Source organism: Leishmania martiniquensis, chromosome 36 (genome assembly GCF_017916325.1).
Source record: "Leishmania martiniquensis isolate LSCM1 chromosome 36, whole genome shotgun sequence".
In the NCBI taxonomy this organism is placed as follows: domain Eukaryota; phylum Euglenozoa; class Kinetoplastea; order Trypanosomatida; family Trypanosomatidae; genus Leishmania; species Leishmania martiniquensis.
In genome coordinates, this window is record NC_090171.1 from 296,433 (window position 1) to 318,088 (window position 21,656).

A 21,656-nucleotide genomic window follows, 5' to 3' on the forward strand; every position below is an offset into this window, starting at 1 on the left:
ACACAAAAGCATTGGTGCTCTAAAGCACTTCCGCCTGCTCTCCCCAAGTGTCGGCCACACACACAAATACACGCGTGCTCTCCTGGTACGCCTTCGTATTCATCTATGTAGAGCCTTTTTTGTGATGCAGTTTCTACTGCTCTGTTCGCTTCATCTTGAGGCTGTCCCACGCCGAGGCGAGGCACATTTCATACTTAGTAAAAGATAGCGCAACAAGCTTTCGTGCGATAGAAGCGAAAGACTCGCGAGGACTGGGGGACGGGTTACGTGAACGTGCCGTCCCCGTGGTGCCCTTGACAGTGTGCGCTGGCACAGTGTCCTTAGCTGGTGCGGACAGGCTTCTGAGGGTGCTGACAGCGGCTTCGCCATCTGATATGTTTGCATCGCTGGTGATCTCTTGCGTCGCGCTATATCCTCTTCTCTCTCGCTCACTCTTCGTTTCTGCGCTACCGCACATCCTCTTCGGCAGTTCTTTATCAAATCCTTTAGGAAACGGGGCCGTTGGCGTCATACCGTCGCCCCCTCCCCCCTTCTTTCTTCCCGTGCGCGGATCACTTCGCCTCATACACACTAGCAGTCCCATCGATTGTATGCCCGCCTTCTTTGTCGGCACCGCTTCGTATACCGCTTCTCTTCGGACCCAAACACCTTTTTCTTTGTTGTCGCTCTTTTCTATGACCCCTCTGACACGCTGATTGCGCTGCACTGCTGCTGCCGTGAAGGATCGCCTCTCCTCGGCCCTTTCATTTATTTTCCGTTTCCTCTCTCTTCGTGTTGAGAGGGAGAGAGAACACCATGTTGGATTTCACGCTGACGATCGACGCACGTCGCACCCGAGGCTCTTCACTTGCGGGAGGCACGCCCGCAGGCAATGGTGTGGTTGGCAACTGCGGCTCTACCCGCGGCTTCTACGCGATGGCGCCCAGTACTCATGCCTCTAAGGCTTCTTGTTCCGACTCCGCTACGCCCGCTACATCTTCACCCTCCTCGTTGACGCTGGAAGGCGGCGCAGCCTTCGCACGCTCAAGCTCGGCACAATACCCTCGCTGTGCGTTGCGATGTTTGACAGCCAGCAACCTCTTGGCTAGCACCGGGCAAGCTATGAAGACGGTGCCAATTGCTGGTCTCGCTTCCGGAGCGTCACCGTCGTTTTCTTTACGGGGCGTCGGTTGCATCCCTCGACTGACCAAGGCGGTGCCATCGCGAAGAACGCCGCCAGCGCGCGGCTCGTCCGCTTCCTCACTATCGCACGCTGCCATCACCTCAACTCGCCCACAACTGAACAACTACCTTTCCGGACAACCCACAGCGTCGCTCTGTAGCACCTTCACACACGGGCGCCTGTGGCGTGCTGTACGGTGTGCTTCAGCGCCCCATGAACGCACCGCGGCGGCTCTCTCCGCGTCCGGCGATCGGCCCTCAGCTTCTCGCTCCAGAGGCGGCCCAACGGCGGACAGAGGCAGGGAAGTGGCGGCCGCGTTTGCGGGGTGTGCCGCACGGGGGGAAGGGCCGCCGGAAGGAGCGCGCAGCCTCGCCCCGGCGGCGCCCTTCTGTGCCTCCGCGGCGACGACCAACGCCACCAACGCCGCCACCGCCCCTGTCACCTCTGTGCGCCCTGCTCTGCCCCTGCACCTTCCCTCGCACCGGGGCGAAGAGCTATACGAGCGCACCCAAGCGCACGCAACTGCCGATGTGGACAAGTCAGCAGCGACACACTCTCGCCTCACTACGTTCGCGCGACGATCTGCTAGTGCTGCTCAGAGGGCAGCACGACATTGCCCACCACCGGCGAGCATGAGGCGGTCCTCAACGATGATCCGACCCATGCTACTTACCAAAGACACCTCCCGCGCGCACCTCGGCGTTGCCTCTGGCATCGCATTGAGTGCTTGCGTTGCGGGCGCTACGAGGGCACGGGGCTCTTTTTCATTGCCTTCAAGCATGTCCCCTGATGGCCTCCTCGACGTCACTGGGGAAAGTAGCAGTGAGGCGGGTGCGAGTCCAGCGGTGGCCACCGCTTCGTCTCCTTATTATTCCCGACCTTCTCCACCCCAACCGCCACCGCGGCCAGCGCGGCATCGTCGCTCTCGCCGGACGTCCCTCATCTCCATGAATAGCAACTCGCCCACCTCCGTTTTGCGTCACGAGCAGGACTGCTCCCTGGATCAGGAGGCCGCCTCGGCACTGAACTTCTTCAGTGCCATGCCAGACCTGTCGGCTGCCGCGAAAGAGGTGGAGGAAGGGCCGTGCTCCAGCTCTCGTGACGAGGACCTCACAATGGGCGCTACCGCCTCTCTACTGGACGAGGCAGGGAACACCACATTTGCGGTGCAGTCCAGCAGCTCAGAAGCGGCCGCCACTGCGACGTGGGAGGCAAGACGGAGAGGCAGCGGTGGCAGTGCCGCAGGCTCACGCTCGCACGATCGTACACATTACGCGGTCCCATTGCTGAGCCAGCTCACTAACGAAGCTGCCGCCCGCGCAGCGGGCAGCTCCGGAGTGGTGCTGCGACTCAGGGAGCGCGGCAACGCGCATTTCCTGCGCGAAGAGTTCGAGCTCGCCATCGCGAACTATACAGAGGCAATACGGCTTGCCCCAGGCTACGAAGCGCTGTGGAGCAATCGGGCGTGTGCGTTCTTGCTTAGCTTTCGCTACCTTCCTGCGGTGGTAGACTGCCTTTACGTGCTCTATCTCAGACCCGGGCACGCCAAGGCGTGCTGGCGGGCCGCCAAGGCGTACGCGGCCTCGTACCGGATGCTGGAAGCAAAGAAGTATTATCAACTGGCCCAGCAGGCGTGCGACAGGCATTGCATGTGGCAAAGGCCCCCCTCGGTCGGTGACGAAACGGCCTTCCCAACCACGACGTGCGCTGGCAGAGACGGTGGCGAGGGCCCCAGCGCTTTCCTCGCGCGCAGCGCTGCGGACCGCACTGCTGACGGTGGTGCCGAGGTCTTCAGCCAGGACGGCAGCCGCGCTGGTAATGTGCAAAGAGACCGACAAGTTATGGCGTTCGAGGCGGCAGCACTGGAGGTGATGGAGATCTACTGGCAGCATCTGCGCCATGAACGATGGGCAGACGCGTTGGCCGCCATGGACAAGGTATTGAACTCTGTCAGCTACCAAGGCCCGACAGCCGTCTCCTGGCAGGCACTCCGGCTCGAGGCGCTGCTGCACCTCCGGCCAAAGGAGGCGCTGGCCGAGGCGGAGGCTCTGTACCGCGCCTACCCTGGTTCTCTGGAGCTCTACCCGGTTCTGGCCAAGGCCATCTTCTACGACATGCACGACGCCGCCGCCACCAGGCGGTGCCTCGCCCTTTTGGACGAGGCGGCAGAGAAGCGCCGCATGCAGAATCGCCTGCTAAAGGTGAACGTGCACTACTGTGCGATACAGCTGCGTGAACGGCTGCCCGATGACACCGGCGAAGCAGCAGCTCTACAGATGGAGGCGTGGGCCAAGCAGAACTACCTCCGGGAGGACAGCCGCACCGCGGAACTGCGCCACACCATCGAAAAGTTTGCGAGGCACCGCGATGCCGGAAATGCGGCGTATGAGGTCGGTGACTGGCAAGCCGCGGCTTCCGCCTACACGCGCTGCCTCGAGACAGACCGCCTGAACTCCGCACTGCTAGCGGCGGTGTACTGCAATCGTACAGCGGTGTACATGCAAGCTGGACGCTGGCTGGACGCTCTCAGCGACGCAGACCTTGCCGTGTCCCTCAGTCCGCAGTACGCTACAGCGTACGCCAGACGCGGGCGAGTGCGACTATACCTCCTGGCACAGGAGTATGGGGAGCAGCGCACCTTGCTCGGGAGTCGGCACACAGCGCAGTGGACGGCAGCCATGAAGCAACGGCTGCAAGGCTACGCCGACACCTCCGTCACCGACCTGATGCGCGCTGTCGAGTTGTCTCCAACGATGGAGCACAAGGCACAGCTGCAGCAGGCGCTGACTCAGCGCCAGGCTATTCAGGCCTCTCTGAAGTCCGCCAGCGAGATACCGAAGGCCTCCATGCCCTTTTCGAGCGCCACCTCTTCGAAAGAGAGAAGGCATCACGGCGAGGGCGGGCATCCGTCGTCTTCGTCCGCAGATGAGGGGCGTGCTGGGCCCGCCGCCATACACGAGGTCACGGAGCAGTTGAAGTTACTGGGGCTGAGCATCGTTGCGTCTTCGGCACCTGGAGAATTCGGACGGCTTCCCGAGCCGAAGTTGATAGCCAAAGCATACCGAGAGGCAGCGCTTCGCTGGCACCCGGACAAGTGGGTGACGGCCACCCCGAACGAGCGGCAGCAGGCGGAGCAGCATTTCAAGTCGATATGCGTAGCGTATCAAGCGTTGCGAGAGCGCAGCGGTGCGGTATTTTGAGAGGGGCCGCAGCGGAAGTGGCATGATTGCCTCAGCGCCCGCCGAGGATGCACGCCGCGGGCACACAGGCAGCCGTGCAGGGATAGAGAGAGACGCCACCATGCCTCTCAGGACTCTCGTCGGCTCGCCATCCTTCTCTCTCTCTTGCTCTCTTCTCAGGGCAGTTCTTGGGAGAAGAGTAAAGCGGCTGGCGCTCTGTGTGCGTGTATGTCGACCCCTTTTCGTCCTCTTGAGGGGCTCTCGTCTCTTTTACTGATCCGTTTTTTTTCCGTTTCGTTCGCTTGCTTCACTTTGCGCTGTGGCTGCTGTCGCCTCAGCGCTGCTTTTCCATGTATGCATGCGCCGTGATCTCTGCGCGCTGCAAGCGGCTCTTGTCTGCCATTTTTTGTCTTTGATTCAGGTATGGTCTCTACGCATCGACGTGACTGTCAGTTTCTTTTTCCGGCACAGTTCAACTCCTGAGCAGAATGACCAAACGCACAAGCGCTTCTGCGCCGTACAACACCTCCCCCCTCTCTTACCGCCGTGGCACCCCCCCCTCCCCAACACACACACAAACTTTCTCCTCCCATTCCTGTGTCTTGCGGAATTCTGCTTCACTTTTACTCGGTATGGGAGAGACCCCTGCTGTCTCAGTGGGATACGGCGGTTGTCTCTCTGCAGGTGTGTTCTCTTGCGAGTAGAATAGATGTGTTCGTCGCTCTTTCTATCCTCTGGACCTTCCCCCTCTTCCCCCTCCGATCCTTGGAGGCTTCGTGACCCGCTGGCTACCTTTTCGCTCTGATTCAGCGTTGAATGCAGGCGTGTGCGCCTGTGGGGGTGGCAGTACTTGTTTGTGTATAGATGGCATAGCAAGCGGTGTAGAACAAGAAACGTGCAGCGGCTACCTGCAGCCGTCCCCCTTCCTCCCTCCCCCTCACCGCGCCGTAATTCACTTTTGACTTGTGCTCGATATGTTCTCCCTCGTGTTTATGTCCTGATCGTCCTCTCTGATGTAGCGCTCTGTTCCATGCGGGGGGGGGGGATGGCGCAGGCCGTTGTTAGTGGGCCATGGCAGTATACTCCACATTTGTCAGTCCTGTGGCCAGCGGTGAAGAAGAGGACCATCTAACAAAAAAAGACGGAGTGAGGTGCAGAGAGGCGCGCGATTCACGCACCTTTCGGTGCACCACTTCCGTCTTGTGCTGCTGGTGACGCTGGTGGCAGTGCTGCTGCCTCTTTCCTCAGCTGCCCACGCGACGTCTTTTTCAAGGCGCCGTGGGCGATTCACACCCGCTCTTCCGTCTTCCCTGAAGCTTCTGCGATGAGGGGATTTCCCAACGGTCGCCATGAATGGACTGTGTGATTCAGCGCTGCTTCTTCTCCTGGTCCATCTTCGTCACCTTCTTTATGCCTCTTTGCCATGAGGAAAGCACTCGACTGCGATTGTTTTTCACCTGCACAGCAGCGCACGCATAGAGCAGCTTATCACAGGCCCTTCTTCTCTAGCCACGCGCCCCGGTCTATTTTTTTTTCCTTGTGAAGAGTTAGTGTTCATATAAATCGTGTAGGGCTCACTATGTCGACACACAGCAACACCTTTAGCACATACATTGATCACCTCATTCTCCTCTTGGCGGCACGCTTCCATGCGCCGCTCGACGTATCTGCCGAGAGCCTGCTTGCGAGCGGCGTGAACGCGTCAGAGCAGTGGCAAAGCTCATGGGAGCTGGTTGCTCGCACAGTCCAGCAAGCGCTTGGTTCTCCGCAGACGGAACAGGAGCGCCGCCTTCTGCGCCAGTTAGATGTGCACCTATTCTCGGCATCGGTGTGCAGGGAGAGGGCGCGCTACATGCAGTGGAAGCTGCAGGAGAACCAGCGTCGTTGCGGTGACAAGCAGCAGCTGTCTCTATCCCCTGCGGTGCCATCAGAAGGGCCAACAAACGTGATCGCCGATGCGGCTGTGAGTGACTCAGTTGGCGGCCAGCCCTATGATGTTACGCGCAGATCTCTTCACGATGAGGTTCGCTCTCTGTACGCGCTGGTGCGCCAGTCACTGCCCACAACTCTGGGGGACTCCGAGAGTGAGGAGGAGGGGGATGCCCAGACGACTTCGGCGCAGTCGGCAGCGCTGGGAACTGGGCCATCGCCATTTGCACGTGTGCGAGAGGTCTTCGTGCGCACCTCGGCAGAGCAGGAGCGCGATGAACAGGTCGCTCGTGCGCGGGATGAGTTCCTGAGTGAGGTGCAAGCGCTGCAGTCTGCGTACTACGATAAGTATCGCCGTTGGATGGATGTGCCGGCGAGCATCTTGGACCCTCCCCCCGCGGCAAGCAAGGAGGTTGTGAGCGCGACCGGCGCCCTCGCTGCGCCTGAGCGCACGGCACGGGCACGCGACGTAGACAGTGAGGGGGTCGCTTCACGGGAGGTCCTTGGGGCGGCAGCTTCACAGCCGCTTCGTCTCAGGGCACAGGCGAATCGCACCAACGGCAGCGCCGCCGCTGATGGCTCAGCGAGGTCGGAAGCCCTCGCCTCCTTGTTTCAGCAGGTACAGCTGCGGCGCCCTTTACGCCCTTCCGCCATGCCGGATGATGTGCTGGAGAAGATGTACCGCGCACGCGCCGACTCGGAGGGAGGGCCAGAGAGCCGAAGCCGCACTAGTGGCTGGCGCAGTTCGGCTCTTTCGGCCTCCACCTCCACGACCTCATCGCTCGCCCGCGCTCCTGCTGACACGATAGTGTCAGAGGCGGCGGCCGCAGCGCCGTCTCTATCACAGCCCTCCTCTTTACCGGCCGCTGCTCGTAAGGAGACGGCGCCGCCAGCAAGCCGCCGCGGCCGCTGGCAGATAGTCGAGTACGACGAGGACGATGATGATAGCACGTAAGGAGGGCGCCATTGACGAGCTGCTGGTTGGCCTTCAGCGTCGTTGTCTGGCCGACGTCGGTGCGTGCATCGCTGTGGGAAGCGTGTGAAGCGGTGCTTCGGTGGCTCCGAATAGATATACACCTATCGAGCGCCAGACGCGTGAGCTTCGTCATCTGCACCTGGCAGTTTCACGTGGGCGCGCGTCTTTGGTTTAGTCTACGAAGGTGCATGATGTCGGGGGTGGCTGCGGGCTTTCGCGGACGTGGGTGTGGTGTGCCCACGCATTTCTACTCCCCATGTCGGTGCACCCTCTCTCCCTTACGCACGTCGCTCAGATGATGCAGTGGGCGTGTCTTCCCATCTTCCCCCTGCGAGCCTTCATTGCTTTCCGCGTCTCTTTCCCTGTCGCCTGAGGATGCGTTTTTTTGTGTGTGTCTCCTTTGCAGTTGCCTTTTTCTCTCCTACAGGAGCATGCACCATAGGATACGCGGATGCGGCAGCGACGTGTAGGCTGTCGTCGGGTCCTTATTCTGCTTGTCTGGCTATGCGAGGGCATGTGCTGATGCATGAGATACCGACCTGATGTGTGCCTGGCGGTTGCAGAGAGTGAGCTCAGCCCCTCTCCTGAGCGGTACAGAAGAACATTGTAGAGGCGAAAAGGAGGGCAGGCACGGCCGTCTTTTTTTTGCTTGTCGCAGGCGAGGCGCGCCGTACCCGCGGCAGAGGTGCAAAGAGAAGAATATATATATTATATGTTATTTATGTAATGAGCTGTGGAATATGCATCCTCAAAGGCGCGCCCACATTGAAAGCGGCACGTGCTGATGAGTGTCTGACGAGCGGCCTAGGCATTTTCAACAGCGACCCATACACTAGAGAACGAGAAGAGCTCGATCGAAGGACGCCCTCGATAGCTCTCACATGCTCTCTTTGTTTCTTCTTTTCCACACCGCATGGGCAGCGTCTTTGTGCGTGTGCGCCTGGACATGACTCGCGGCGTAGCGCAGCCGTGTTGCTATCGACTATCCCACGCACCATGGAAGCACCTCGTGCGTGAGCACATCCGTGCGACGGCAGCGTGAGCGGACAGACGCACACGCACGCGCGCCCCATAAAAGCAAAACATTCAATCACTGATGAGCACTTGAAGACGAGTCAATGCGTTCGCCTTCTCTCTCCCACTTCTTTTTTCCTCTTGTAGCCTACGAATGCGTCTAGTCAACAGACGAACACACGCGCCTTCTCGCTCCCTCTCGCATACTCTATGTGCATCGGCTCCACAGCATGGGCACGACGACATGCACCCTTTCCTTTTTGTGTGCGTTGTCCACTTTCTCGCCTTCGATTGATTCTCGCCGCTTTGGCAAATAATAAGAGGACAGGAGAGGGGCTAGGGAGCGAAGACCGACAAAACTGCGAAGTTTTAACCGCTACCACATTGCTCATTTTTTTCCCCATCGAACTGAGACTCCCAAAGAGTAGGGAGTACGAGGGAACCGGGTGAGGTGTCAGATCGACTGCCCTTAGCTCCTCCCTCTTCTCTCTTGCCTGCCACTCCGCTTTCTCGCACGGGGCCGCCGCCCCTCCTCTTCCTGTCTATCCTCCCCCCCGGAGAAACCCGCACCCGCACGCTAACAGCATAAAGAAGCACATACATTCCCATAGAGAGAGTCGAGGCGGCGCACACCCATACACGCGCACACTGCCATACACAGCTGTATCCAAGGAATCTCTCATCTACGGCCGCCCCTTTTGCCCTCCCCCCGCCCCCACCTCGTACAGACTTTTATCTTTGGCCTCACTCGCGTTGGTGTAGTTCCTAACCAACTCAAATCATGAATCGCCCAGGCGTGCAGTACTGGGTGCCCTCTGGCTCAGTTCAGAGGCAGCCGCCCACACATTCTCCGCCAGTTTCACCGCCAGCATCGCGCACCTCCACGAGTGACTACTACGAGGTGTGCGGCGTTAGCCTCCCTCTTCTGAAGTCGACGTTGCCTCCAACGCCACTGCAGGCGCCGCCGCCGCCGCCTCCGCCATCGCCACTGCAGTTCACCTCGGGGGGCCGCGCCAGTGACGGCGGGGATGTGAGCGACTCCAAGGACAGCGTGCAGCGTCAGCGAGAACGGCAGCAACGAGCAGATGAAATCGCGCACCTCGAAGCTACTTTAGCACAGGAACGAGCCGACTGCGCGCAAATACTGGACAGTTTGCAAGCGTCGCTGCAGCGCGAGCGTTTGCTGCGCACCTCGGCGGAGCAGGGACGACAGTCTGCTCAGGACGAGGGCAAGCAGCTGCGCGCTGCAATTCGGGCATTCTTAGCGCATCCACCGAGCGATGACAACCCCGAATCCTGGCGAACAACGGCACCCATCTCACTTTACGAGGAGGCGCGGCGTCTGCTGATGCAGTGCAAGAAGACGTTTGCGGAGTTGAAGGCGCTTCAGAGTCGCGCTGCCGACCCCGCTGGCCTCGAGCTACTTTGCCGCTATGACATTCCTCTACTGGGCGAGATACCACCTGCGTGGCCTCCCGGGACGCCGAAATCCATCGATCACGAGGAACTGGGGCGCTCTCTTGCTGGTGGGAGTGTCAACCGTGGCGCTCGCCCCACTTCTTGCGCACCGGAGGAGGCAGCTGCTGGAACTGCGCAAGCTCCGGTGGAAGGGACACCGGCCGGGCTTGAGATATCCGCTCTAACTACTCTCTCGCGTGGGACACCGTGCAGCGCGAGTTCGGCAACACAGGAGCACAGTGTGCTTCCAATCGCTTGCAAGGCTCCACAGAGTTCGTGCGAGAAATGCGATCCGCACCCAGTCAATGCATCTTCGAACGACGCAGGCACGGCTGACGTCGGAGGAGAAATGCTCAGCACAGACGGTCGGCGGCGTCCACGGTCCCTACTCCTCAGCCCGCCGTCGCCGTCACCGCCGCCGAACACCGGCGACGCCGTGCAGGTGTGGAAGGGACCCATGCAGGAGCTCACCGAGCCGACGGCCCACGCCACTGCGATGGCGCGGCGCCTCGACGCAGGCGATTACGCGCGGCTCATTGAGTCAGAGGCGGAGGGCATGATTCGTGACGCAGATTGCCATCATCGGCATGTGGCAGAAGCGATAGCAGCGCTAGCGGCGAGCCGAGGACTTCGCACCGCATCTGAAGTGGCAGCGCTGTGCCGTCGCTGTGGGCTGCAGTACATCGACGCCGAGTTTCTACCCGTGTCGGAGACGCTCGGACTTGACAGTGGTGGCAGATGTCATGGGGAGGATCCGCGTCGCAGCACTTCCTTTGCTGTGCAATGGCGGCTCCGCGACGCCGTGGTGCCGCCTGACAGGAAATCGGAGCTGCTTACAAGCGTTGGCATTGACCCGAGGTCGCTGCGCTGTGGCCGACTGGGCGACGCTGGTGTCGTTGCCGCGTTGGCTGCACTCGCTGAGGCCGCAGGTGCCGTGGCGAGCATGTTTTCCAGCACGACAAGTGAGGACGAAGACAACGGCCTCTACACAGTCTGGCTGTGCGTTCGCGGCTGGTGGACGCGCGTCACCGTCGACGCGTATCTGCCATGCGTCCTCGAGCCAAACAGGCCTGTGATGCTGTACGGGTGCAGCAGCAACACCACCTACGACCTTTGGGGCCCGATTTGCGAGAAAGCGCTAGCCAAAGTTCTCTGTGGCTACCACTCACTCAGCAGCCTCACGGCGGATGCAGCGATCGGCTACTTTACAGGGGGGCCAGTCGAGTGCTGGGACTGGTGGCACCGGCGCAGCGGTGCGGCACTAGAAGAGATGAAGGCGACACTTGACTCAAGCACACGCGGCGTCGGAGTGGTGCTACTCTCCACCTTTGCAGCAGCGGCCTTGCGTGAGAGATCCCACAGGTCGCGGACCGCAGCTGGCGCGCATGCGATGTACCAGCGGCTCGGGCTTCGACCTGGCACGGCTTACCGCGTGCTGGCTGTGGCTGATAATGCAGAAGGTGAGCCGATGCTGCTCCTGCGAAACTGGACGCAGCAACACGAGCAGCAGTTAGACGGTCAGGAGTGTGACGTCTTTGATCTCGATTCTGCAGGCGGTGATGACGGTCGCAACGTGTCGCCGCGGCGTGAACGCAGCGACAGCAGTGTTGCCTCGAAGGGGCGGCTGGCGAAGCCGCCGCTGCAGTCAAGAACTGCTGCAAGCCACGATGACTCGTGCGTGTGGCTGAGCTATGCAAAGGAGGTGCTGCCCCACTTCGACGACTGCCATGTGTGCTTTGACTGCCGTCGGTACCACGACCTTCGTATTCCCATTGTATTCGCCGGCTCTCGGCCAGCAATTCCAGCGCAGGTGGTTCGTGTCCGCGTCCAGGAAGGCTCCGTGCGACTCACGCAGGGGGTAACTCGTCCCCCTACGCGACTATGGATCGGGTTACATCAGCCGGCCTCCTGCGCCGCCCCTGACGGCGCTCGCTCCGCTGCCTCTCTGTGGGGGCTGAAGGTGACCCTGGTGGGCCAAGAGGAGGCCCCGGTACCCTTTGGGAGAAGTGCCGGCCGCGTGCATCCAGCGCGCTGGTCGTACCTCTTGTCTGAGTCCTTCTTGGGCGAGCCGAAGGAGCTGCCAGCGGTGTGGATGTACTTGGAATTAGACGCGACCGCTGACAGTGTGCCTGACCTTGTCACCAATTTCAGCGATGAGAACGCTGCTGCAGGATGCACGACGATAGATTTCTTCGTTGTGCCCCAAATGGAACGAGTCGTCAGGACGGACCGGGCGTACGCCGACGAGGGTCAGGACGGACTCGGTTCTCTGGGATTCGGCGCGCCCTCTCGACAGGATCGTCGCGGTGGAGAAGAGCCTCAGCGCAGCTATCAAAGCGAGAACGCTGCGCCTTGTGCCGACCAGGGCGGATGCGCTAGTGATGTGGAGAGTGTGCCGTGGACCCAACGCGGCATTCACCATCCCGCTAGTGCGGCCGCGAACCTACCCGGTAGCACCACGACCGCCGTCGTGGCGGTTTTAGCAGAGCACAGGGACTCCGTCGTGGTGGATGTCGTGGACGCACCGGAGGAGCTACGCGCTGCCGTGTATCACAACGTGTTGGATCACATCGATTTTTCTGATTGCACACCAGCAGGGACATGTCAACTCAGCCACGCTTCCCAACAGTCGCAGTCGAGCGCAGCGCCGATACCGCGACAGACGCGCTGCCAGCTGAATGGCCGCTGTATGCCGACGTTTTCGTGGTGATGGTCGCACAGAGGCAGGACGGCTAGCTTTAGAGCGCGGCAGTCAAGAGCGCCTGGGAGCATGGGAGCTCCTCATGATCATCCGCCTTGTTTCCTGCCCCACTTTATGCGGCCCATCGGTGTCCACTGCGTCAGATGGTGCCCAATTTGCTACGTTCTGGGCTGCGTGCCGTTCCTTCCACCTTACCCCAGCCCCTTTACCCCCCCTCCCCCAAAAGAAAGATAGAACCGCACCGGCGGTGGTGTCAACGTCGGTGTCGGCGACGGCCAACGCGGAAGAACTCATGCAGAGTTTGTCCGTGTGCGGGACTGTGTCTGCCTCTGTTTCGAGGCGTGCTCTTATGCTATTCTCACCCGCGCTTCACGGCGCGCCTTTGCTCTGCTGCGTGTGTACCCCCTTCACTGCACCTCTCCCGGATGTTTCAACGCTATCTCTGTCGACCGTCTTCTTGCCCCCTCTCCTCATCGGTACTCATTACCGGAGACGACATTACTTCCATACGCTGCTCTCCCGCCACTCCACGATGGGTGCGTGCAGGCACACACGGTAGGGTGAGTGCTTGAATCATGGTGAACGAGCTCCTTGACCTCGGTGATTAAGATGGAGCGGCGCAACGCATCTCTCTTCGCAGCCCTGATCAGAGCATCGCGCAGCCTCTCCCTCGCCGCTGAAGCGGAATGGCTCATCGCACGTCTCAGCGAACGTTCTGTGCAGGTCGGGGCGCAGCACGGCACGTTTCAGCGGGGGCAAAGGTTCCTCACGCACACGGATGACATATTTGCGGGAGCGGAGGAGTGTATGTGTGTGGCTGACCAACTCTGTGGACGTCTTCCTCTCGACTATCAAATGACCTCACCCAAATTCACCTCATCGTGGGGCGAGTGCTCATCTCCTTACTCCCTCTGCTCTTTCGACGTGCATGGCGCTCTTCGTGTGCTCACTTGGGGCTGGGCACACAAACATGCACACACACAGATATATATATATATGTGCACATGGCTGTGTGTGTGTGTGAGGCGCTGTAGGCGGATGCGCATGCGCCGGTTCTCCCTTATCCCTCCTCCCCCCTTCCCCACGATTGCTGCGGTGCGCAATCGCGGCTCATTATGCGCGTTGTCTTCTTGGATCGCATATCTTCGCCCATTCGCACCTGCTCATGAAAAGGGGGGAGGGCCGTTCTCTTTCTATCTCTGTGTCTGTGCCTCAGCACGGCAAGCCTCAACGCATGGTGGAGGCGGTGTGTGTGTGTGTATGTGTGTGTGTGTGCACATTTCGCTCTCGTGCTGTCAATTCTCCAGCCAGCAGAGGGGTACGGAAATGAAAACAAAGGGAGGGGGAATGTGCTGAGGAGTTGCCGGTATGTGTGTGCATACGTTGCTGGGGGTGTCTGTATTTTATCGTGGCGGCTGTGCCGTCGACGCGGTGCTCGGACCTCACCCTTCCCGCACTCCGCTCTACTGTTGCCGTCCTCGGCATCGGCGCATTGGCGGGCTGTATGGGAATGGTTCTTGGCCCGTGGGCATCGTGCCGTCCGCTCCCTCGTTAGGGGGGTATCCCCTCGCTCCTCTTGCAAAGATGACAGCCGGAAAGCGGTGCTGCGTCGGTAAAAGGGAAGGGGATCTTCCTTGTCGGCGCAGAGGAGGACATGGAGTCGGATGCGTTTCGAAACTGACAAGGACAATCCGTTTGTGCAGAAGAACTTCGATGGCGCACGGGGCAGTGACGTTTCGTTGCCTCACATCGATGAGGAGGCGACGCGGAAACAATTGATAACAAAAAAGTCATGGAAGTGCTGCCATTCACCTGTAACGCAGCCGTGCGCCCTTCGCTGTGAGGGGGGATTTCAGTCCCCCTCACCACAACTCGCTCGAATCGTCGTGTGGCGCCGAACAGTGCCCGCAAAGGTCTTCTGTTCATTTGTTTGCCGCTTCCGCTTCTCGATGTTGCCTGCATCTCTTTTTTTTTCTCACTTGCACATGCCCACCCCCTTCCTCTTCCCTGCGTGACTTTCCCATGTGCTTTCTCACAGACACGGGGCGTGCAGTCGTCTTGATTTCCTTGAGAATCTTCGTGCCGGTATCGCATCACGGACGCCCCCACGAAGCTTTTCTGTTGGGGCCCCGCCACCCACCAACGCGCACGTTACCTTCGAGAGACATTCAAGCGAAGTTTGGGAACTTTGCGCAGCTGTCCCTTCGGTCGAACTCCTCCTCAGCTCCTTTCTTTGCCTTTTACGCAACTCATTTCTTCTCAACTCGCGTCTGTGCTCGTAAAGCCGGTGCGAGTGTTGGCGCAGGGGTGTGAGATCTCCATTCTCTAGTCGCGCGCCTCCGTAGAGGACACCCTTCCCTCCTCCCTCATTTTCTTCCCTAGATGCACTTATAGACAGATACACTAGACACGTACACACACACACACTTACACACATGCTTCTGGGGCTTGGTGAACCTGCTCACCAGTACGTACGTACACCACCCGCATAGTATCTTAACCACTCCCGTGACGGTCGCACATTGCGTGAGTACTTCTGTGCCTGTCCTCGCGACGCAGCAGCCCCGTCGCCGAATGGAACAGAACGAGCCGCGACCACTTCTGCGCTTTGCTCGCCAGTGGACCTTGACGTCTCGTTCCATTAGCAATGCCGGCGCGACTACGCTTGACTATCCCTCACGACACGCGGAGTCGCCCTCTCCACTTGGCCGATCTTGGGCACCGGTGACGCCATCCCCCAACAGGGCCCGGAGGCGGCCACCGATGAAGGAAGGCATCGGGTCAGGCTCAACGTCCTCCTTGCCACTCTCAGAGCTATCGGTGCTCACTTTGCAGGGCGCCGCGCGCCACGCCGATGCCTCGCTAAAGCCAACTTCGCGCCCAGCGTCGGCAGGCGCATCTGGAAAGAGTGTCGCAGAGGAAAGCGCACAGGCGGTGCTGTCGGCGAGTGATGCGGATCGTACGCTGTTCTGGCGCTGCCAAGCACAGCGTTTCGAGGCGGCGTGCACCGCGTTGGAGCAGGAACTCAGTGCCGTGTACCGCTTCCTCGCCAAGGATGCTGCCGGCATCCATCGCGCGCTGGCAGCCAGTAGCCACAGGTCTTTGGTGGCGGTCGGAAGCGCCTGTCCTACCTATGAGGCCGTGGTGCAGGAGCGCAACGTGGCGAGGCTGGAGGTGGCGCGAGAAAGGGAAAAGAATTACCTTCTGCGCCACCGCCTCAGGGAGGTGGAGGCGGAAGTGCAGCAGTTGCAGAAGGCGCATGACCATTACACGGGCAATCAGGTGGCGAGCGCTGCATTAAAGCGGGGGCCGCCACTCCGTAATTCTGCGCCCAGCTGGGCGGCAGACCCCTCCCGGTACCGGCGCTCTGAAAGTCGCCCGCGTTCAAGCTCTCGTTCGTCGGCGCAATTCAACCGCTACGCGCGGCGCTCCCCAGCGCACTCATCTCATCGCCGCACCACGCGACAGTCCACATTACCGTCTGCGCGGCGGGAGGAGTCATTGCGACCTGTGCCGGTGGCGCTCTCTCCGTTCTCTGCCCGATCGAGGGGCAAATACAGAGGGAGATGGGCGTCGCCAGCGTCAGTGTCGCCCTTGGCGCATTGCGGCACTGCCCCCCGGGCCCTCACTGCTTCCGCGGAGGCCTCGGCGCCTTGCGAAAGCCGTCGAGCTCATAGCGCGCACACGCCCCTCCAACCGAGCCGACAGGCTCCACATGACTACGAAGCGGAGGCGCGCGACCTGCTCACATCGCTTCTAGGTACACGCTCCTTCCCTTCGGGCCAGCTGCAGCGGGTCCTGTGTGGGAACGGCACTACTGGACTACATGGCCCAAGAACAGGGGACAAAGAAGGTCCTCATAGTCCGCACCGGCGCGTGCTTCAGAGTGGCCTCCTCAGCGCAGGTGCTGCCCTTGGCGAAGAAGGGGAAGGCGACCGTCGCTTGGCGCATGACAAGGCAAGGAGATCAGCAGATGCGCGTCTGGCCATTCGTGATGACCTCTTGCTTTGGCCCACCCCGTCTCAGCGAATGAGCGGTGCAGGTAACGATGCCTCTACAAGGGACCCCTCCATAGGCGCCACTCACTCGCGCTGTGAGATGCCGTTGGTGACGCGGGCAACACGAAGCTCCGTTAGTGCGGCTCGTGAAGCACTCGCTGTCAAGGGTACACCTAGCGGGCTTGCTGAAGAGGGGGAGTGGATCGTGTGGCGGCCGGATGCCTGTGAAGCTCGCCAGCGGCCTGCGGACGCCTAAGAAGCGGCGGCGTCCCTTTTTCCACCTTGCGTTGTCCCATGAATTTTTTTTAAACGGCTGGGTGGTCGACGAAGCGCCGGCGTTTGGGCCACATAAGAGCGGTGGCCAGATGACACGCTTTCATTGAGTGCGCGCTGCACCTGCGTCTGTACACGATGGCTTTGAACCGCAGCGGTGAAAAAAGGCGGGGGAGGGCGCGAAGTCGTGCCTCCGCCCCTGCCCAGTGACGAACAGCGAAAGCGGTGCGACCTCCGGTTGCAAAGGAACAGAAAACTCACTGGACAATAGAGGGACAGCGGGGGTGGCCTTGAGGACTACGGAAAGTCGGCATGCGTCACTGTTGTCACGCAGAGATGAGGCCGTGTGGGGTTTCCGCATCGCGCGCTTCGCGAAGACGCCTAAGTGCCATGTGAGCGCTGAAGGATTTAGGCAAGGCCGCACCAATAGTCATCTCTTTACAGGAAAAGTGGACGCCTGGTACGGACTGTCTGCGGTTGTCTGCCCCCGCCCCCTCCACTTCTGTTACAGTAGCCAAGCTTCTTTTCTGCGAGCTCGTGGCATCTCGCCTCACTCTTCTACCCACTGAGCAATGCTGTGCGTTACCTATTCCCCCTCCCCCATTCTCTCGGGCCCTGTGACCTGCAGGCTTCTCTTCTCAGTGCAGCAGGCGAGGTTTCTCACCGCGCCAAAAGTGGGAGTCTAAAGGATTCTGAAGTTGCCTCCTCTTTTAGAGAACTTACACAGGGGCGCAGACGCACGCACACATACACGCCTTTCACATTGCTCTCAGAAGAGAGTCCGAAAAGACGCTCGCGAAGGCCGGCGCCAACATGCCCTTAAGCTCGTCCGTCCTGGAAGTGCCCTTCATTGAAGTCATTTGTAGCTATCCCACACGCGAGCTGCTGTGCGCCGAGTGTCCTGCACTGCTGCTTCTCGTCTACGAGCACGTCGTGGCAGAGCTGCAGGCAGGGCGACGTGTAGCGGACAAGTTTCGTGGCACCTCGCGACAGGACCACCTGAGTGAATTGCTCGCCGTTCGATCGGTGTCGGAGCTCTTTGAGCGCCTTTACTCTCCGCCTCAGTCCTGCAGCTTCGATGACGACACCGCCAGCGGGCATTTCTGGAGGCAGGTGCGGGTGACCGTGGAGGCCGCATTGGCGCCGCCGCACGAAACCAAGGTGCGTGCCCTCCTGACGCAGGTACGCGGGCAGCCGCGCTTCTGTTTCGGCGGGCTGCACGACTCCCCGGCGCCTGGCGAGGGCTATCCTCTGCACCCCGTCTCGCTGGAGCGTGCCTTGGCAACTAGCAAGCGCTTCCTCCGCACTGCGACAACTTGCGCTCTAGACGGGTCGACGGATGTCTTGGCCGAGCGACAGCCGGAGCTGCGCGCGGTGCTGCAGCTTGCTCGCCTTGTTCCGCACACTCCGTTGGCGGCAACGGGCTCGAAGAAAGAGGTCACGCCAGAGGGGCTCAGCTTCTGCATGGTATCGCTGCAGCATCGATGGTGGGTGCTGGTAAACGCGGCGCTGGAGCGCGTTCTGCTGCTTGCGGGCGGTGCTGCGAATGGTGACCGTGACGCCAGCGGTGGCCGAACAGTCACGAAGCCGATTCTATGGCAGCTGCTGGCGGTGTTATCTGTGCTCGACACGACTCACTACATCTTCGCTTTCCCAGAGAGGCAGCAGGATCTCGCGGCTCACCATCTTCTCGCACGGCTATCAGAGGTCGGGCTGGTGTACCCGATTCTCAGCGATGATCGAAAGTGCTTTGTCTTGAGCCCTGACTTCCTGCACGCCATTCACTGGCACGCGAGTGCGCCGCTGTCCCTCACCTTTAACCACCATTTCCTGCGAAGTGGCAGCGACTGTCGTAGGATCGGCGTCGGCGACATACGCCGCGAGGACACTGACACCATCATCACCGAAACGAACTTTCGTCTCTACGCCTACACGAACGACCCCGACCTGCTCAACATTTTGAATCAGTTCGCGGTCCTCGAGGAGGTTGTTAATGGAAATCTCCACTGCTACCGCGTGACGCGTGACAGCTTCGCCGCCGCTGTGCGCAAGGGCATCACCGCCATGCAAGTGCTACGCTTTCTTTCGCTGCGAGCGCACCCCAGCATGCTACGCCGGTACGGGGAGCTGGAGGAGAATGACGGCATAGCCTCGCTGTCGTCCGCTCTCTGTGCCTCCTCATCTTTGTCCTTTTCAGCAGCGTCTCGTCGCACGGCCGCGTCTGGGACGTATGGCAGTGCCACATCCGTCGATGCTGTGACGACGCTGGTCGTTCCGCAGTCCTTCTGCGACCAAATGCAGATGTGGGAGAGCGAGTGTCGCCGCATTGTGTTTGAGCACCACGTTTTCCTGCTACGTAACATGTCCACAGATCAGCAAAAGGCAGTGACAGCGTATCTGACCGATGCCGGGGAGGCCGAGGGCATTCTGTATGTGGAGCGCGGTTACATGGTAATTCGAGAGGAAGTTTTCGAGCGACTGATCGCACCACTTCTGGAGTGAGCAGCGTGACAGAGGTTGAGATAGGGGTAGACGCCTTCGCTGCACCTTGCATGAGCGCGGTTATTGTTGATTCTGTCGTAGTAGCCGATGCAGAGGTCGGAGGTGTCCTCCGCTCCTCTTTCTCACACGCACCGCTCAGTTTAGACGGGCGAAGGATAGATGCATGCGCGTGCGCGCGCAGAAGGAGGAGTGCTCGAAGGGCGTTGCGGCTCTCTTCTCCAGTCCCCGCAAACGGGCCCTTCTATGCCGAAGTTTCGGCAGTTGCTCCGAAGACCCACTGCACTGATTTGATGCGCCTCCGATTCACCTTCTGCAGAACACTTTATGTGGGCATCGTTCGTATGGTGCAGAGTAGCGGTGCACGAGGCACTGCCTGTAGGTTGTGTGTATGCGTGGACATCTTGGCCACCACCTCTTCTGATGGCGGCTAATTTTACTGACAGCACATTTCTCGTTCCGCCTCTCTTTTTTCGGCCTCCCCCCACCCCCACCCCCCACACAAACACCTCACATGTGGGAATGCACGTGCACCGGTGCGCGTACGCCCACTGTCGTATGCGTTTCACACATGTTTGCAGAGGTGGGAAACACAGCAGCAGGTCGACGTTGGTGCCATCGGCTTTGCCGTGATACGGCCATCAGTAGCACACAGACATATAACAGGGAGGGTGCCTGCGACGTGCGTACACTGAAGCTCTTGTGCTACAGGCGAGGCCTTTGTGCCCCCACAGCATGCATTGGCCCGCTTTTCATCTAAAACGAAGAGCACGCACACACGCGCGCGCAGGCGGAGCGCCATTCTGCCCACCTCCCTCGCGATTGGTTCATTTCAGCACTAGCCGGCGGGTCTCCGCACTGTATTCGTGACAGGTGGAGCGCGCCAACAGCGGCGCGTGCTTCCGCACGTAACTTTTCTGCACTCGTCTCCGTGTAGCGTCTGTAATTTACCTCATCTCTCCGTTTCCACCCGCTGCTATCCTGGTTGCATAGTGCCTGTGTGACTGCCGGAGCAAGCTTGTCGGTTTTCGGCAGGATGATGCGACGAGGAGTCCCCAAGTGGTTTACGCAAGGCAGAACGCGTGAACGATTTCACCGGTACTGGCCGTGGGCTCTTAGCTCGATCTGCGCTGGCCTATACTTCTATAACGGCGAGCCTTTCGAGGATGCCGCAGGGGCCATCGTGACAAAGATTCGGCGGCCACTGCTTAAGACGATGGAGTGGGTGGAGTTGCACGATGTGGATCCGGAGACGATGTCGTTGGAGTTGCCCCCCGACATGCTCTTTGGTCCGCTTGAGTTCCCGAAGCAGATGCGATTCCTTCTAGCAGCTCTCAGGGCCGACAACGAGCTTGCCGATGGGTATCTCGCGCGTGTGATCATCGATCACATGGACTTGTCCTTGGACCCGCCAATCCTCCCGGAGGAGGACTTCCTGGCCGCAGGCGGCAAGGAGCTGCTCGATTTTAGCCTGGAAGATTTCACCGGCACTGCAAGCCGCACCAAGCGCAAGCACATCTTCTTCCAGCCCGATCAGTTCCTGCAGTTTATCAACATCATCGCCGCCTATCCGTCACTGACAGAGTACTTTGTGAGGGAGAAGGACGGCGTGGAGCTGGTCTTACAGGCTTACCGTCATAGCAAGAATCCCTATGCCCGCGTGATGGCGATGCGGTCGCTCACCTTGTTCTCCTTCACCCAAGCGGAGGACGGCGGGGTGGAGCGGCGCATCTTGCAGAGCAATGGTGTGAAGACCATCGTGGACGCGTACAAGCAGTGCAGCGGTGACCCGACGGACACGCGCTTCCCCACGCTGCTTCTCTCCTCCATTCTGCGGCACTACCCAAAGGAGGGCGGCAAGGAGTTCATCGACGCGGGCGGTGTCGATGCGGTTGTGAGCAATCTCAATATCGCTCGCTACAAAGGAATTCCGCAGCACATACGTGTGCTGCGCGACGCCCAGAACCTCCCCACAGAGTCAGCTGGCCAGGAATCCGTGAACTCAAGACTGGAGGAGGCAGGCTTCCTTGGCGTCGCAATGGGGCTACTGGACACCTTTCCAGAGTTCTACGAGGCGACGAGTGACCTTTTAAAGCTGGTCATGGACGTCGTGCCGGCGCACGCGAGTCCGCTAGATCTGCTCGAGTACCGTGCAATGCCGATTCTTTCGAAGTACTACGTGAAGTGGCGGGACGACCAGAGCTTCCAGACAGATGGGACTCGAACGCTTGTGGCGAAGCTGTTTGAGCTGATGCTAAACGACAAGACATGCCAGCGGTGCTACGATCCATCTGTCGCGTCTTATGAGCTGCTCGAGTGCCTCAAGACCGCCAAATCGGCCGTCAGGGACGAAAGAGAGAAGCGTGTGTAGCTGTCTTCAGAGTGTTGGCAGCAGCCGACGACCGCGGTCGCGTAGCGCGTGACCTCCAGACTAGGCACCCGGCTACGTTGGCCGCCGTGTGCGTGT

The 21,656-nt window shown here is 60.1% G+C and overlaps 6 protein-coding genes across 6 annotated transcripts; all 6 read left to right on the forward strand.

The window, feature by feature from the left end:
* Positions 1 to 795: 795 nt before the first annotated feature.
* Positions 796 to 4,362, forward strand: LSCM1_00078 (uncharacterized protein; the record flags this gene model as incomplete). The annotated part of the gene is made up of 1 exon (XM_067317737.1): positions 796 to 4,362. One exon carries the CDS (start codon positions 796 to 798, stop codon positions 4,360 to 4,362), a length of 3,567 nt encoding a protein of 1,188 aa, XP_067173842.1.
* A 1,558-nt stretch (positions 4,363 to 5,920) lies between these two features.
* Positions 5,921 to 7,225, forward strand: LSCM1_00079 (uncharacterized protein; the record flags this gene model as incomplete). The annotated part of the gene is made up of 1 exon (XM_067317738.1): positions 5,921 to 7,225. The coding sequence occupies one exon, from the start codon at positions 5,921 to 5,923 to the stop codon at positions 7,223 to 7,225; it is 1,305 nt and encodes a 434-aa protein (XP_067173843.1).
* Positions 7,226 to 9,041: 1,816 nt separating this feature from the next.
* On the forward strand, positions 9,042 to 12,428 carry LSCM1_00080 (uncharacterized protein; the record flags this gene model as incomplete). Its single annotated transcript, XM_067317739.1, has 1 exon — positions 9,042 to 12,428. One exon carries the CDS (start codon positions 9,042 to 9,044, stop codon positions 12,426 to 12,428), a length of 3,387 nt encoding a protein of 1,128 aa, XP_067173844.1.
* Positions 12,429 to 14,993: 2,565 nt separating this feature from the next.
* Positions 14,994 to 16,673, forward strand: LSCM1_00081 (uncharacterized protein; the record flags this gene model as incomplete). The annotated part of the gene is made up of 1 exon (XM_067317740.1): positions 14,994 to 16,673. One exon carries the CDS (start codon positions 14,994 to 14,996, stop codon positions 16,671 to 16,673), a length of 1,680 nt encoding a protein of 559 aa, XP_067173845.1.
* Positions 16,674 to 17,503: 830 nt separating this feature from the next.
* On the forward strand, positions 17,504 to 19,192 carry LSCM1_00082 (uncharacterized protein; the record flags this gene model as incomplete). Its single annotated transcript, XM_067317741.1, has 1 exon — positions 17,504 to 19,192. One exon carries the CDS (start codon positions 17,504 to 17,506, stop codon positions 19,190 to 19,192), a length of 1,689 nt encoding a protein of 562 aa, XP_067173846.1.
* Positions 19,193 to 20,225: 1,033 nt separating this feature from the next.
* Positions 20,226 to 21,560, forward strand: LSCM1_00083 (uncharacterized protein; the record flags this gene model as incomplete). The annotated part of the gene is made up of 1 exon (XM_067317742.1): positions 20,226 to 21,560. The coding sequence occupies one exon, from the start codon at positions 20,226 to 20,228 to the stop codon at positions 21,558 to 21,560; it is 1,335 nt and encodes a 444-aa protein (XP_067173847.1).
* Positions 21,561 to 21,656: the final 96 nt, after the last annotated feature.